This window comes from Oryza sativa, chromosome 4, assembly GCF_034140825.1.
Source record: "Oryza sativa Japonica Group chromosome 4, ASM3414082v1".
In the NCBI taxonomy this organism is placed as follows: Eukaryota; Viridiplantae; Streptophyta; class Magnoliopsida; order Poales; family Poaceae; genus Oryza; species Oryza sativa.
In genome coordinates this window covers 22,586,801-22,602,351 of record NC_089038.1, presented here as the reverse complement: position 1 = coordinate 22,602,351, position 15,551 = coordinate 22,586,801, and the positions used below count along the sequence as shown (strand labels likewise).

The 15,551-nt window shown below is 42.4% G+C and overlaps 3 protein-coding genes across 4 annotated transcripts; all 3 read left to right on the top strand.

Annotated features, from left to right (window-relative positions):
- Nucleotides 1-1,505: 1,505 nt before the first annotated feature.
- Nucleotides 1,506-4,016, top strand: LOC107280688 (protein BEARSKIN2-like). Its single transcript, XM_015779694.3, has 3 exons — nt 1,506-1,792; nt 2,102-2,379; nt 2,851-4,016. Exons 1-3 carry the CDS (start codon nt 1,624-1,626, stop codon nt 3,475-3,477), a joined length of 1,074 nt encoding a protein of 357 aa, XP_015635180.1. The 5' UTR covers nt 1,506-1,623; the 3' UTR covers nt 3,478-4,016.
- A 444-nt stretch (nt 4,017-4,460) lies between these two features.
- On the top strand, nt 4,461-10,177 carry LOC107279822 (putative 12-oxophytodienoate reductase 13). Of its 2 annotated transcripts, NM_001428303.1 has the most exons (8): nt 4,461-4,566; nt 5,313-5,380; nt 5,463-5,567; nt 5,697-6,471; nt 7,378-7,466; nt 8,205-8,473; nt 8,887-9,030; nt 9,266-10,177. In NM_001428303.1, exons 5-8 carry the CDS (start codon nt 7,408-7,410, stop codon nt 9,922-9,924), a joined length of 1,131 nt encoding a protein of 376 aa, NP_001415232.1. In that variant the 5' UTR covers nt 4,461-4,566; nt 5,313-5,380; nt 5,463-5,567; nt 5,697-6,471; nt 7,378-7,407; the 3' UTR covers nt 9,925-10,177. The 2 variants fall into 2 exon arrangements, with proteins under 2 accessions (NP_001415232.1, XP_066165236.1); XM_066309139.1 differs by lacking the exons at nt 4,461-4,566; nt 5,313-5,380; nt 5,463-5,567; nt 8,887-9,030 and having other exon boundaries at nt 6,134-6,471; nt 9,266-10,155.
- A 1,168-nt stretch (nt 10,178-11,345) lies between these two features.
- LOC107279821 (putative 12-oxophytodienoate reductase 12) lies at nt 11,346-14,278 on the top strand. The gene is given in 4 exon segments (NM_001428304.1): nt 11,346-11,466; nt 11,600-11,880; nt 12,851-13,003; nt 13,474-14,278. Coding segments are annotated over 4 exon segments (1,221 nt in total). The 5' UTR covers nt 11,346-11,359; the 3' UTR covers nt 14,154-14,278.
- Nucleotides 14,279-15,551: the final 1,273 nt, after the last annotated feature.

The following is a 15,551-nucleotide window of genomic DNA, read 5'->3' as shown; positions in this document are numbered from 1 at the left end:
TGCATGAAAAGGATCCCATCCCATCATCCCTATCTCGACCTACTAGTTAACAACCGTAGTATCTTACATGCATATATATAACATTTACACAATCACACTATACTATATACCAGCTCAACTATCTATCTATTATATACACTGTACGCTTTTACAGTCTTCATTCATAACTGTTAGAGATGATCAATTAACCAACAAGAAGGAAAAAAAAATCTATACGTACTTCCAGTTGTAGTTTTGGCACAAATCACTGTAGATTAACCATACGTATATGCACTTTTATATATTACAACAGTTTCGTTCAGCACGATCACAACAATTATGTAGCAAATTCATATTTGAAAAACAAATATGTATCGGTATTTAGATGCGTGATTATTGATTAGTACCTATTATAAATTTGGTAGTTCATGCCTACTTTATAATACTCTATCTGATCATAAATATTTGATGTTAGTTTAGGATAAAATTAGAGTTTTAAATCATCGGCTAAGATAATTAGTGATTGATCGACCTTCTCAAGCAGCTAATATTGTAGGTTAAATGGATTTATAACATATAACGATCAAATTGTACATGATAGCAAATAGTTAGACCCTCCTCAAATAGCTATATCCAGAGATAGCGGCAGCTATAGCCAGATATTTAAAACCGTTGGATAAAATTATACCAAACTTTTGAAACTTTGATCATCAATAATTTCTTGAATGTTTAGTTTAAAAACAAGAAAAAAGGTAGGACTAGATTTTCCTTGAAAAGCACCATCATAATCTCACCATCATTATAGTAGATTTTATAAATCTACTATAATATAAAATCAATGTTTAAATTAAAGTTTAACATGCTTGATTGAATCTTATCCTGAACGTCAAAATATTTACTTATAACTTGGTAGTGTACTATGTATATATGGCTTTTGACCAAATATATATCTATATGCAATAAAAGTAAATATGCCCAGTAACTAGGAAGGAAATTCCTCTTATATATGCTTGGGGGACCTCCATCACGAACTTCCTGTCTCGGCCACTAATAATCGACATACCAAGCTATGCCAACAGTACTACAACAGACGAAGAGATCGAGTTGCTTAATATCTACCCTCACAAATTAAATGTATAATTACAACAAGCTGTAAGCATGTAACTGCTTAGACTACTGTAATAAAGAATCCAATCAAGATTAGCAGCAGTTAGCTCTCCCCAAGGTACACACATAGTTAGAGCTATAGCGAGATGGAGGCACTTGCTTTGATCTTAATCAAGCGATCCCCCCTAAACAAATGGCTGCCTGCCTCCTCCGGCGCCCCTCCCCTCGGGATCGTTATCGGCTGTAGAATATTGCGGCTGACTACTAGCTAGCCTAGCTCCCTCGCCCTCGTGATCATGGCCTTGCCTTCGTTTCTACGTGACCAACTTTTATCCCCTTCCACCGCCGTGGCGGCCGGCGTCAACTCTTCCACCACCACCACCACCACCACCATCACCATCACCATCACCATCGATCCCCCCTCTTCGCGCTGTGGCTAGCTAGCTAGCCATGGCGTATATATACGCGCTACAGGCCTCTCCCGCGTCCAGAGGAAGAAATTAGGCGCTAGCTGTTGAATCGAAGCTGAGCGCAGCCATGGCGGCCTTCTCCTCCAGCAACGGCGTGCCGCCGGGGTTCCGGTTCCACCCCACCGACGAGGAGCTGCTGCTCTACTACCTCAAGAAGAAGGTCGGGTTCGAGAAGTTCGACCTCGAGGTCATCCGCGAGGTCGACCTCAACAAGATCGAGCCATGGGACCTCCAAGGTACGTAGTAGTAATTAACAACTACTGAAAATCCTCTACCCCCTCTCAATCGATCATGCGGATATGGCGCGTAGTTCCTATAGAATATCGTTATAGATTCTATTATAGATTCTACGTGTTTTCTTTTCGGTATTTCGGCTGATATGAGATGAGGGTTTGTCTCATGACCTCGAGTATTTTTATTTATCTTTTCTTAACTTATTGGCCGAGGTCGGAGATGTAAATCATTTTCATTATCTAAGCTCTCTCCATCATGCATGCATGGCCATGGAGGTGACGGGGGTTGCCATTTGTTGCGTGTGTGTGCAGAGAGGTGCAGGATCGGGTCGGCGCCGCAGAACGAGTGGTACTTCTTCAGCCACAAGGACCGCAAGTACCCGACGGGGTCGAGGACGAACCGCGCCACGACGGCCGGGTTCTGGAAGGCGACGGGCCGCGACAAGTGCATCCGCACCAGCTACCGCAAGATCGGCATGCGCAAGACGCTCGTCTTCTACCGCGGCCGCGCCCCCCACGGCCAGAAGACCGACTGGATCATGCACGAGTACCGCCTCGAGGACGCCGACGACTCCCAGTCTGCCTCCAGCGTAAGCTCGCTAGCTCCCCTTCTCTCCTCCTCCAGAGTGGATTTTAAACTCTCGAGTGGACGTACGTCCCCTCGTTATTTGTATGTCAATTAAATGGGTATGAATTTTTTTAAAAAAAATTAGGAAGATGAATTAATATATGATATATCACTCCACAAACATAAAGTTAAAATTCAACTTTTATAAGTTGTAGAAAAACAAATGAAACAACATCTAGTTTCACAATCAATTTTTTTGTTGCAATATGTATAGAAGTTAAATTTTGATCTTAGATGGTGAAATGATATTTCACATACTAATATTCTGATTGAATTTTTTTAAATAAATTTCTCATAATCATTTAAATGACATACAAACAAGAGAATAATTCTTTGATAGTTTAGAATATTTTCCCTTCTCCTCCTCTCGCATCGATCGATTGCATTAGGGTTTCGAACTTTCACCTACTGATCGATCGCCGACTCGCCGCAGGAGGACGGATGGGTGGTGTGCAGGGTGTTCAAGAAGAAGTGCTTCTTCAAGATCGGCGGCGGCGGCGGCGGCGAGGGGAGCGGGGGGAGCCAGGGAGGGGACGTCGGCGGCGGCCACCTGGCCGTCTCGCCGCCGCTTGGCGGCGGGCACGCCATGGCCGCGGCGTCGCACTACATGCACCCGCACCACCAGTACCACCACCACCACCACCACGCCGCGGCGGCCTCCCCCTTCTACTACACCCAGATGCCGCCGCCGCCGGCGGCGGCGCCGCCGCACGCGGCCTACTCGCACCACGTCCAGGTCCAGGACCTCCTCACCAACCACCGGCCCTCCGCCGACGCCGGCTACGACTTCTCCGGCCTCCCCGCCGTCGATCACCACCACCACCACCCTGGCCTCGACGTCGGCAGCAGCGACGGCGGCGGCGGCGTCGCGGCGGGCGGCGCCGACGGGGACCAGGCGGCGGCTGCGGCGGCCGGGTCGACCGATCAGCAGCAGTGGCAGGCGATGGACGGGTTCAGCAACGGCGGCGCTGGCGCCGCCGCGGCGGTGCAGCAGCAGCTGGGCGCCATAAGCTCCGGCCAACGAGGCGGCGAGATGGACTTGTGGGGTTACGGGAGGTAATTAATTAATTAATTAACCTAGCTAATTAATATTACTACTCCAGTAATCTCTGAAGATGTATGCATGCATGGCATGGCATGAACTGGTGCGTGCATGCATGTGATCAACGACGGCTCTCAATTACAACGACGAGGTGTTCTTGGGTAATTAAATTACGAATATGATTTGATTTGATTAGTTTTTGGTGCCTTTTTTTTTTGGAGGTGTGTATATGTTGTGCTATTAATTCGTTGGTGGGTTAATTCGGTGTAATAAAACCAAAGGATATTTACGGTATTGGTGTGTATGTATGTTTGTACGTAACCGGTGATTAAATTATGGGTGTACATGTATGTATGTATGTATGCAAGAGGAGGAAAACACAAGAATTTAAGCTTTTGTGTCTTTTTTGTCATGCATGGTGTGAAACAGTGTTAAATTTGTAGATGAGCGGAGAAGTGGCTGTGTGGCCGGCAGCATTTGTTCTGCATGAGAAGTTTACTGTTGTAATATTGTCACTGAAATTAACTTAATTATATGCTATATGCCTCTTCTGATTTTATGCATCTTGTTTCACAGTGAGAATTCTGATATGTGCAAAGCAGGGAATATTGTATAACCCTGAGCATGTTGCTGGTTATTGTTTCTCTCTTCTTTCAAAGGCTTCTAGGGATCGGAGACAAATTTGCATATATTTTTTTTTGGAAGGGCAGGGATCAAATATACACCCTCCATTCAAAAAAAATAATCGCTCATCATATTCTCATTTCGTAAGCAAGGCCTGTATTAGTACAGGAGCAAATGATATGAGGATTAGTGAACGGGACAAGAAAGATTTGAAACCATGGGCTTTAGTTATTTTCTCCATGGGCCGAAATACAAGGCCCACATGGGTACTGATCAGCTCAAGTGGGGGAACGAGATTCAAAGCCCACTAAAGTGATTCGGCTTCAAATTAACATTCTTCTCTGGGCTTAATTGCAAAACTGCCAACCCAAGGTCGTCCTCTCCCTCTCCTCCGCCGCTTCGCCGCCGGCGTCCGTCGCCGCCGAGCTCACCGCCCTTCGCCGCCTCCACGGCGGGGCGCCGCCGTAGAATCTCCACACCGAGGTTTTTTCCTCCTCACCCCAACATCTCTACTCACCTGGGCTTCTCTTCTCTTTTCCCCCCTTTTGGGTTTTGCCGCCGGGAGGGTAGCATAGCATTGCGAGCGGTGAAACCATATCATGGTGCTGGCTATGCGGTGGAATCGTAGGCTAGAAAGCTGTGTCTCGGATTGGAACGCTTCTGCTGCTCTGTAGGCTGTAGCTGGTTGGATTTCCCCATGCTGATTTCAGGCTCTGGTTGCATCTGGTTATAAATTGTTGGAAAATTATGAGTAGCCTTGTTTGGAAGCTGGATTAGATCCCTATAATCTGGAGCGCTGCTTGGAATTTAGGGGTGCTAGTGCCACATGTGTAGCCATGCTAGGTTCGGGGATATTGGGAACATATTCCCCAACAAGTTCTATAGTCAATTTGAGGGTTACATTGGATGGTGAGGTTATAACGAACACAATCAACTGAAGAGTTACTGAAAAAGTGTTATGCCTCTTTTTTTTTCAGAATTAAGAGTAGTCTTGTTATTGGCGGAATGCAATGTACTTGTAGTTATATAGGTCAGCCTAATGTTGCTTCATTGACCCTTTTCATGAAAATAACTTGGTGCTATAACTAGATGCATAGTTTCTGCTATGGCACAACATTATAGCGTATGTGTGTATGTATAGATGTTAGGCTCCATTGTCATTCTACCATCCTTATGCAGATTCTGATAAGAGGATAAGTGCTTTTCTAACATTTGAAACAATTACGCAGGCTCACATTCTACATCTTTGGAAATGCATCCCCCTCTAACCTTACACAGGCATCCTATGTGTGCCGAGGTATCCCTGCACTGACCTCATTCTGAATCTTTGGAATATCTTGTAGTTTCCTTCAACACAATGTAATGTCCATTTGCTCCAGATTATTGAAGCATTCCAGAAGTGCCATGTGGACCATCCCGTCAAGAAGTTTTTTGGCGAATGCACAGATCTTAAGATTAAGCTAGATCAGTGCTTCCGGCAAGAGGTAAGCACCTTTTTTTTGCTATATTAGAGTTGTTACTAAAAAAATGTTTGTTCGTTCCTATACCAGAATTGATGCTACATGAACATTTTGCTTCCCTAAATTCTGCATTACTGTCTTTGTGAAACTCAGAAAGCTTTGAAGAGAAAGGCAAACTTTGAAGAGAGCAAGAAGTTCAAAGAACAGTTGCTGGCCTATAAAAAGGAAATGGCTGAACAAGACAAGGAATCATAACGTGAGACAGAGGACAAGAACCTGAATCAAATGTTTTCCCCTACAATGCAATGACTCCAACTTTGTGAAGAAGTTGCAAATTGTCTTTACTTGGCATGCGCTTTTACTATCTTTACTGTTTAAAAGGTTGCCATTGATGAACTATAGCCAGATAATAAATTGCAGTTTAGAACTTCTTATTCTCTCATGTGTCTACGTTACTTATGTTTGGTCATTTTCTTCAGTACTGTTGGAAGCCCTATAGCAGATATAGACTGCAAGTCTTGCTCTAGGTGTGATATAACATTTTTTTAAAATAAATGAGATCCTTCAGCTTCTAGCATTATTTGTAGAAAAAACCTTTTAGGGTAAGGGTTGCCACTTGCCAGAGAATTATCATGCTTACATGTCACTTTAACAATGTTGAAGACTCGATTTTATCATAATATCATCTGTGACTTCCACTAGCTGTTAACATGTTGACATTATTGAGGAGGTTATGTGGTCAATATCTGAGGTGATATTTGGCATTGACGCATAAACTATTGCCTTTTCTGGTGATGGCTATATTAACTATCATTGATAAATACATTCACTTGCATTAATAATCTCTCATATTTTGAAAGCAATCTACAGGAACAAGGACAACTATGTTATTTGCCCTTTCAAGTTTCAAGTTAATCAAGACACTCGGGTAATTATGTAATTTGTAAAACCATTATTTTTTTACAGGGAAACAATTACATCTTTTTATGCTTCGTCACTCCAGAATTTTGTTCTTAAGTACCTTCCTGAAGGGTATTAGGGTAGTGTACATTTTACTGCAAGCCAGTCTCAGCCTCTCAGGTTGTCTTAGAGAATAACAGATCAAGAGTGTCAGTAAACATCACGGAATCAATATTCTTCTGAATCCTTCTGAGTGAGGAGATTCAGATTTCTGACTCTCACAAGTCATCAGAAGCAACCTTTTGTCCATATTTTGATAATTTGTATGACTTTGGTTTTCTTATTTGTTATTGTTCTGTACCTTTTCTGTTCTTGGATGTTTTCATGCATCAATTATGCCACATCTGTTCTTGTTATGATTCGAAGTTTTCAGCAACACATCAGTCAGATATGTCACATCTGATTAACTTATGTATTTCATCATATATTTTTTGAATCCTATCTAATGTTCCTCAGCTTTTCTTTTTTCCTGAGATTTTTTCTCATATATACTCCATCCCAAAATATAAGAACCTAGAACCGGATGGGACGTTTTCTAGTACAACGTCATTGTACTAGGAAACGTCCCATCTGTTCCTACTTCCTAGGTTCTTATATCTTGGGATGGAGGGAATAAAAAATATAGAACATATATGTCTTTTTCTTTTTTTTTAAAAAAGGTTGGGGGGCCTGGTCCCATTACCTTAACCACCACAAATTATTCTCCACCACTGGGTGACTGGGGTTCATTTATTTAATGTGTACCTCCATACCAGCATCACTTTATATGGATGGAGGACATGCGTGACACTGTGGCACCATCCCTTTAAGGCACTCAAAAAATTTAATCTGATTTTTGGTTGCATTGCTTCAAGAAATTTCCTGTCATATACAGACAAGCAGAGGAGCAGGTGAGAGGGAAAAGATGGATCCTGTTCCTCTTTTCAATCCTTGTGAAATGGGAAGATTCACTTTCTCACACAGGTAAGCCTAGAGTTTCAATAGTTTGGAGGCTTCATTATGTCATATATGTTATATTTTCTTGCTTCCTTATGTTCTTTAAAAGTTTTCATGCATCAATTATGTGTTTTGGCCTGCAAATTCATCACATCTGTTCTTGAGATAAATTGAAGTTTACTTATCTTCTCATCCAAGAGAAAAGTTTACTTCAGTTTGCAGAAGCTAGTTTGTTTTTCTCCTAATGGAATGGAAAAGACTATCCCATCTGAATTTTCATTTTCACTGGAACAGATAGTTGATGTGCACAATGCTTAGTCATGTCTATATGTGCATATCTTGTATAGGAAGAGCATGCAAATTGACTTATAGTTATTTCTTCCTCTCTGCTGCATGTTTGCTGCTGATTGAGATCAATGCTGTTTGGTTCATAGTAATATGCTCCAGAAGTGGGACAAACTTAGAGAACATCTATGTATTACTTGAAAATTGCATTTTAAATGCTGGTTTGGAAATCCTAGCATGATTCACTTGACCTTTTTATTGTTTTGGCATGACCAATATATGTCAAAAATTGAGATGAAATGTAGGTATGAAAAGAACTTGTTCTCTGTGAGCAGTTCACCAGTTAAAGTTGAATAGGACAGCATCTTCCACATATAAGTCCATACTGTAGACTTCTGATTACCTGCAATACATCTGACAAAGTAAAGAGCAAAACCACAGAACTACCTACCATTTGTTGTATTCACTTTCTTTGTGCAGAATTGTGTTGGCACCATTAACAAGAGCAAGATCATATGGCAATCTCCCACAATCACATGCCATACTGTACTACTCGCAACGGGCTACAAAAGGGGGACTTCTGATTTCAGAAGCCACAGGGGTGTCGTCTGATGCTCCATGCACAAACACCCCTGGGATATGGACCAAGGAACAAGTAGAGGCCTGGAAACCTGTCGTGGATGCTGTGCATGCAAAGGGCGGGATATTCTTCTGCCAGATTTGGCATGTAGGAAGAGCATCTGACTTAGGTAAATTCCGCTGACATGTGATGTTCCTCTCAGCTCTTTATTGTTACCACCATTTTGAATGTAAAGGTGTTTGCAGAATGTTATGCATACCGTCCTTGACGTTACCTTCCACCTGCAACACATAAAATTAAATTTGACCTGATTATCCGATATTTACATTATAGAACTTCCTAGGCTATTAGTTTGTATCTTCTGTGCAAGGAATCTCTTCAGGTTTGGTGCAACCACCAGAGCCTCACCTACCCTCTTTCTGGTGCAACACTCAACTTCAAATTTGATTGTTTAACAACATCAAACATCACTCTGTGCTCTAGTAGTACCACATTGCTTCTGGATAAAAACTTTATTCTTACAAGGTCAAGTATATTGAAACAATGATGACTCTGAATGAGAGCCCTCTTTCGTGTTCTCAGAGCAAGAACCCATCTCAAGCACGGACAAGCCAGTGGAAAAGAATGAAGACATGGATTTCCCTGTCCCAAGACGCTTAGCTGTTGAAGAAATTCCTGATGTCATCAATCATTTCAGAATAGCTGCAAGAAATGCTATAGATGCTGGTAAGATGATAAGCATAATAATAAGCCCCTTAGTTAAATAAGTATAGGAAGCAAAGATAGCAAGAGGAGGGTGATTACTAAGCTACTGCAAAACATGAAGTAATTCATGGTGTAGCCTACTTGTTTAGTAAATGTTCTTTACCTGCTTATTCACAAGTATCTAGACATTATAAGGTCTTCCAATATCACCTGAAATTAAGGAGAAGGCAATTCACCTGGTGTATGTCATATGCAGGGTTTGACGGGGTCGAAGTTCACGGCGCGCATGGCTTCCTCCTCGAGCAGTTCATGAAAGACGGCGTCAACGACCGCGCCGACGAGTACGGGGGCAGCCTGCAGAACCGCTGCCGCTTCGCCCTCGAGGTCATCGATGCCGTGTCCACCGAGGTCGGTCCCGACCGCGTCGGGTTCCGCATCTCCCCTTACATCAGCTACTACGGCTGCCATGACTCCGACCCGGACGCGCTGGGCGTGTACATGGCCCGGGAGCTGGACAGGCGCGGCGTCCTGTACTGCAGCGCGGTGGAGCCCGAGATGGTCGCTGCGACAACAGTGGTGGACGGCGAGACGACGACGACGACGATGAGTAGGAGGATGATGATCCCGCATAGGCTGCACGGCATGAGGGAGGCCTTCAGGAGGGGGATGTTCATGGTCGGAGGAGGGTACGACAGGGATGCTGGGAACATGGCCGTGGCGTCTGGGTACGCCGACATGGTGGTGTTCGGTCGCCTGTTCCTGGCAAATCCTGACCTGCCGAGGAGGTTTCAGCTGGACGCGCCCCTGAACAAGTATGACCGGGCAACGTTCTATACCCATGACCCTGTGGTAGGGTACACGGACTACCCGTTTCTTGATGATGATCGTGAGGCGATGAGTGATCACACAGGCTGAGTGATGATACGGTGAAATTTTTACTCTGATAATAATACTGTGATCTTTGTGTGTTTGGGTGATGGGCATTGCGACGTCAGATCGTGGCCAGATTTCAGCTGTGGAAAGTAGGTGATTGTGGACTTCTGGCGTCATGTGCAATGTAAAAGGAGAGCTCCCTTTAAACTTTACAATACCGTTCATATAACTTCTAAATGATTTCGCATGATGGTTCCATTGGAAGCTTAAAAACGAGCTGTTTCGGTCAACTAGGGGGACGTTTTAGCACTTAATGAAATACTCAGTGCTCGGTTTTTTATTAACTATGATGGCATGCTGGCATTGTGTGGACTATTGGTGTTCGGTGAGAGAAAGAAGATGAATATAGGCACGAAATATTTTGGGTCTCATCGTTTAGCTAAATAGAATTGGTCACTGTCAAAATTTAAATTTTAAATTATTTTTAATGCCATTTTTTATATTAGCTTCTAAGTCGGTAAGAACATATATAGAAAATTTACCTATAACTTTTCTTTAATCTTTGATAAGCTGTTCTCGACCAATCAATGGGACTCACGTAGGAAAAAACTATCTAACATATCCGTCGGTACGACAAAATCACCATACATAACAACTTGAGAGAGCAATATGAACGGCAAGTTCGTCAGGTAATTAACCATAAAAACCTAGATCCACCTTTTTTCACATATATCATTAGTTGCCACGGCTAGTAAATATATAATTATTTTTGTTTCCTTACTTTGTCATATAACATCTCAAAGGTATGAAACACGTGATAGCGGAGATCACACCTAGCTATTCAAATATTCAATCATCGAAGTCAAGAAGCCACTACAAAGTGTGAGGACCAAAGTGCTTGACAACTGCCTCACACTTTGGAGTTAAATGGATAGTCCCAAAGCGTGAGGAACGAAGTGCTTGACAACTGCCTCACAATTGCTTGAAGAACTTCGTATGAAGTGCATTGCAATTTGCCACATAAACCCAAGAATCAATGCAGTCATAATGCAATTCATATAAGGTATAAATATGCCAGATTAGTAGTTTATTGCACATATAGTAATAAATCATTTAATACTAACACCATATTAGTGAAGACCTTAATACCTTGTGATCATATATCAAAGTCAAATATCTAGCATTTATAATATCTTTAATGCCCCCACCTATCATATGCTATAGAAGGTAATAAATAAATGTGATATGGCATCTTTAATGCTCAGATCATATCCCAAGACTACCAGATACACTGACACGTATTACGAAAGGTGCCGACAGCTGTAAGTAATTGTGAAAGATTTTATACCTATCTTGACAAGCGTCGAAAATCTTCGTATTAAATACATGCACCACAATGCTCGCCACATTTACTCTTATAATTTATTCTATTATTTAAGTAGCACCCTTGGAGGTAGCAAGTTATCTGAAACTACTCATGGGTGTCTTTCAAAAGGGAGAAGATCAGAAAGGAGAGAGTGCAAATATGAAGCCTATACCTCTTCTAAGTTCTTATGATATGGGGAAGTTCAACTTGTCACACAGGTATGTATGAAAAAACATTTGGTTTTTGAAAGTTTAATAAACATGTACACCATTATATTTGTAGATCTAACACATCTATTTGTTGGCTTAGATTGTACTAGAACAATCTTCATATATGTTTTTTTCCTTACAGGGTTGTGCTAGCACCACTAACAAGATCTAGATCATATGGCAATCTCCCGCAATCACATGCCATGGAATACTACTCACAGAGGGCAACCAAAGGAGGCCTTCTAATTGCTGAAGCTACAGGTGTGTCATCTGATGCACAAGGGATGAGTGTAATCCCTCACACCCCAGGGATATGGACCAAGGAACAAGTAGAGGCATGGAAGCCTATTGTAGATGCAGTGCATGCTAAGGGTGGTATATTTTTCTGTCAAATCTGGCATGTTGGAAGAGCATCGGACATGGGTAAGATCTATCTTATACATTTATTCAAAATCAATTTGTACTATTTTCATTGTAAATGTTACGGTGAATTTAAAATAGAGTGGACTAACCACCTAGTGGAGCCAGAGGTTTCTCAAATCTGTAGTTGCACTACACCCATCCTATATATATAGAAGAAAATAAGGCTTAGTTGAATTTATCATAACATCGCTGAGACTAGATTAAAGTTGTGTTTCAAGTATAAATGTATTGCCTATCCAAATTTTTATTTTATTTTTAGATATACAGATGTGCTCTAATCAATCTACATTGTTGTAACATGTAATATATTCCGACCATGCTTGATGATATATATTTCTCTATTTTTATTTAGTTAACATAGAAATTTCTGGCTCTTCAAAGTGAATTTGTTGTTTGACATTCTTTAATTAATATAATAGAGAAATGTTGGGTCCTTGTAAGTTGTGGTCTTCCTTTCTCAATATGGATTGAGTGGTGTTGGCTTCTTGTGATCTTTCAACTGCTCAACAGTATAGCAATTATGCTTTGCCTTTTTTGTGTTTGGCTTTTAATAATGCAATAATATTATAATAGTACAAGATAGATGGAGTAATGGCATATATCTGGACTGATTAGGATTCAGTGACTACTGGAGGACATTGCAATAATATTATAATAGTACAAGATAGATGGAGTAATGGCATATATCTGGACTGATTAGGATTCAGTGACTACTGGAGGACATTTGTTTGCACTTTTCTATTTCAAACCTCCACATGGAGTTTGATTTGAAGTTGAAAAACACAGAAGCAGTCACTCTGCCCCCCAATACCTAATTGAAATTTAGTTATGTTACTTGTATATATTTGTTCCACTCATTGCTTACTTTGATTACTGAAGATTGGGATGAGCATCAATTTCAGAACGTTTTTATTGTGAAATGATAATTCTAAGTTTCTAACTAATGGACATCTCCTGTTAATGTTGCTAGAGGAACGGCCCATCTCAAGCACAGATAAACCCATAGAGAAGACTGAAGAGAACTACTTCCTGGGTTTCTCCACCCCAAGGAGCTTAACTGTTGAAGAGATCCCTGATGTCATCAAGCATTTCACACTTGCTGCCAAAAATGCCTTGGAGGCTGGTATGTTCACTTCATTTAAGTTCAAGTGAGAGGCAAATAATTACGAATTAAAAGTGAACCATCACTTCATATACATACTCAAGGTCCTTCCGAATGCATGAGTTTTTTATGTTCTGGATGGAAATTAAACTGTTTAGTAGTATGAAATTTCTGTGTTTTAGACTAGGTCTAAATTGGAAAAGGCTATACGTGCGCTTTTTTTTCTTACAAAACTTTTACAAACATTGATACATCATGTTGTTATTGAATCTAACTAAATAGCTGCAAGTATCTAGTTAAATCAAACCGTTTGGTAATTTTGTTTGTTAGAATTCTGTAAGATTTGTTGGTGTAGAGGCCTGGATTTTATCATTATGAAAAAAAAAAGAGTTATGCAAGAAATTTCGATCTATTTTTATTTTATTAAGAATTTTATTTGAATTCAGCCTAAATTTCTCTGTTGAGCCACCGACGATTTCAATTTTTCTCAGGTTTTGATGGGGTTGAGGTTCACGCCGCAAACGGCTTCCTCCTGGACCAGTTCATGAAGGACGGCGTCAACGCCCGCGCCGACGAGTACGGCGGCGGCGTGGCGGGCCGCTGCCGCTTCGCGCTGGAGGTGGTCGACGCCGTGGCGGCGGAGGCCGGGGCCGGCCGCACCGGCGTCCGCCTCTCCCCGTACTCCCGCTGCCTCGACTGCGCCGACTCCGACCCGGACGCGCTCGCCGCCCACATGGCGCGCGAGCTGGGCTCGCGCGGCGTCCTCTACTGCAACGTGGTGGAGCCGGAGATGGTGGCGACGCCGGCGGAGGGCGGCAGCGGCGGCGAGACGATGCGGATCCCGCACCGGCTGCGCGCCGTGCGGGAGGCGTTCGCCGGCACGCTGATGGTCGGCGGCGGGTACGACAGGGAGGAGGGCAACTGGGCCGTCGCCGGCGGCTACGCCGACCTCGTCGTCTACGGCCGCCTCTTCCTGGCCAACCCGGACCTCCCCCGGAGGTTCCGGCTCGGCGCGCCGCTCAACGGGTACGACAGGGCGACGTTCTACACCGCCGACCCCGTCGCCGGCTACACCGACTACCCGTTCCTCGACGACGACGGCGACGACGGCCTCGCGGCGTCGGCGGCGTCGGCGAGCTCCAACAAGAGCGGCGATCAGGACGGCGTTTAGCTCCGAGGCAGTACACTACTGCAACTGCACCTGAATAATTCTTAGCTTTTTTGCTGCTGCTTAAGCTTTAATAATGTTGACAATCGAGAGCTCTCTTCGTTGATCCAAACCATATGTTTCTGTCTGACATGACACTGTGACATGTGTATGCTCGCTGCGACAGCCGACAGGGATTCTAATTACTCGAGTGGACGTCGTTGGTTGATATCCTAGCAACTAGGCCAGTGAGACGCGCCGTGGGCTAGGCCCACCTACGCCCACGCGCGGCTAACGACGAGGAGTGAGTACCACGCTCGCACCTCATCCACGCGTACCGATCGGATGCGCACCGTTCTCCATAATGGATTTTCCCTTATCTCCTCTAGCACAACAATTAAAGGAAAATGCCAGTCCATACCTATGTGATGATCTATGTGCGATAAACCACTTCTGATAAACCCTAGCGCCGATCCTAAGAAGGAGACCCAAAAACGCCGTCAATGCATGTGGCGCCCAGAAGGGCAACGCCACACACACCATGAACCTCTGCTCCGACTCTAGCGATCAGCTACCGTGACCCCAACTCTACTGATGATCCCTACGGCGGCTAAGATGGCTTCGAGCTCCATATATTGGTCAGTCAATTTCACCATTCCACATATGCTCAAGTGATCATGTATGTGCTAAGGCTAAAATTATGAGTTTAAGACCTACTCTCTCCGTCTCAGATTATAAATCGTTTTGATTTTGGTCAAAAGTCAAAGTCACTCTAGTTTTGTAGAAAAAGTAGTAACATTTTCAATCTAAGACAAATATATTATGAAAATATATTCAATTATTGATTTAAAAAAACTAATTTGATGGTGTAAATATTACTATATTTGTTTACATAATTAGTTAAATTTGGAGTAGTTTGACTTTTTATGTGTTGTTTTGTTCAAATTTATTCAAAGTATATACTAGTGCCATACTGCCATGTTCTTCCCGAAGTTGTTTCAGACCAAGAGATCATTTCAGCATGACCAAAATGATTAACGATCGAGCTCTTTGGGCCTTCCATCAGAGCCCATATTGCTCTACTCCACCATAGCATTCTGGTCCAGCTAAAGGCCCATTTCTTAGATGAAAAACTTCCTTCTATTTAATATTGTAAGTCGTTTTATTTTTTTAATCAAACTTTTTAGGTTTAACTAAGTTTATAGAAAAATTAAGTAACATCTACAATATTAAATTAGTTTCATTAAATATAACATTGGATATATTTTGATAACATGTTTGTCTTGTATTGAAAATATTGCTAGTTTTTTTTCCATAAAGTTAATCATTGCTAAAACAATTTGATTAGAAAAAAAATTCAAATCGATTTATATATGAAATGGAGGAAGTACAAAGGAGTAGTATTTAATAATTCAATAAAAA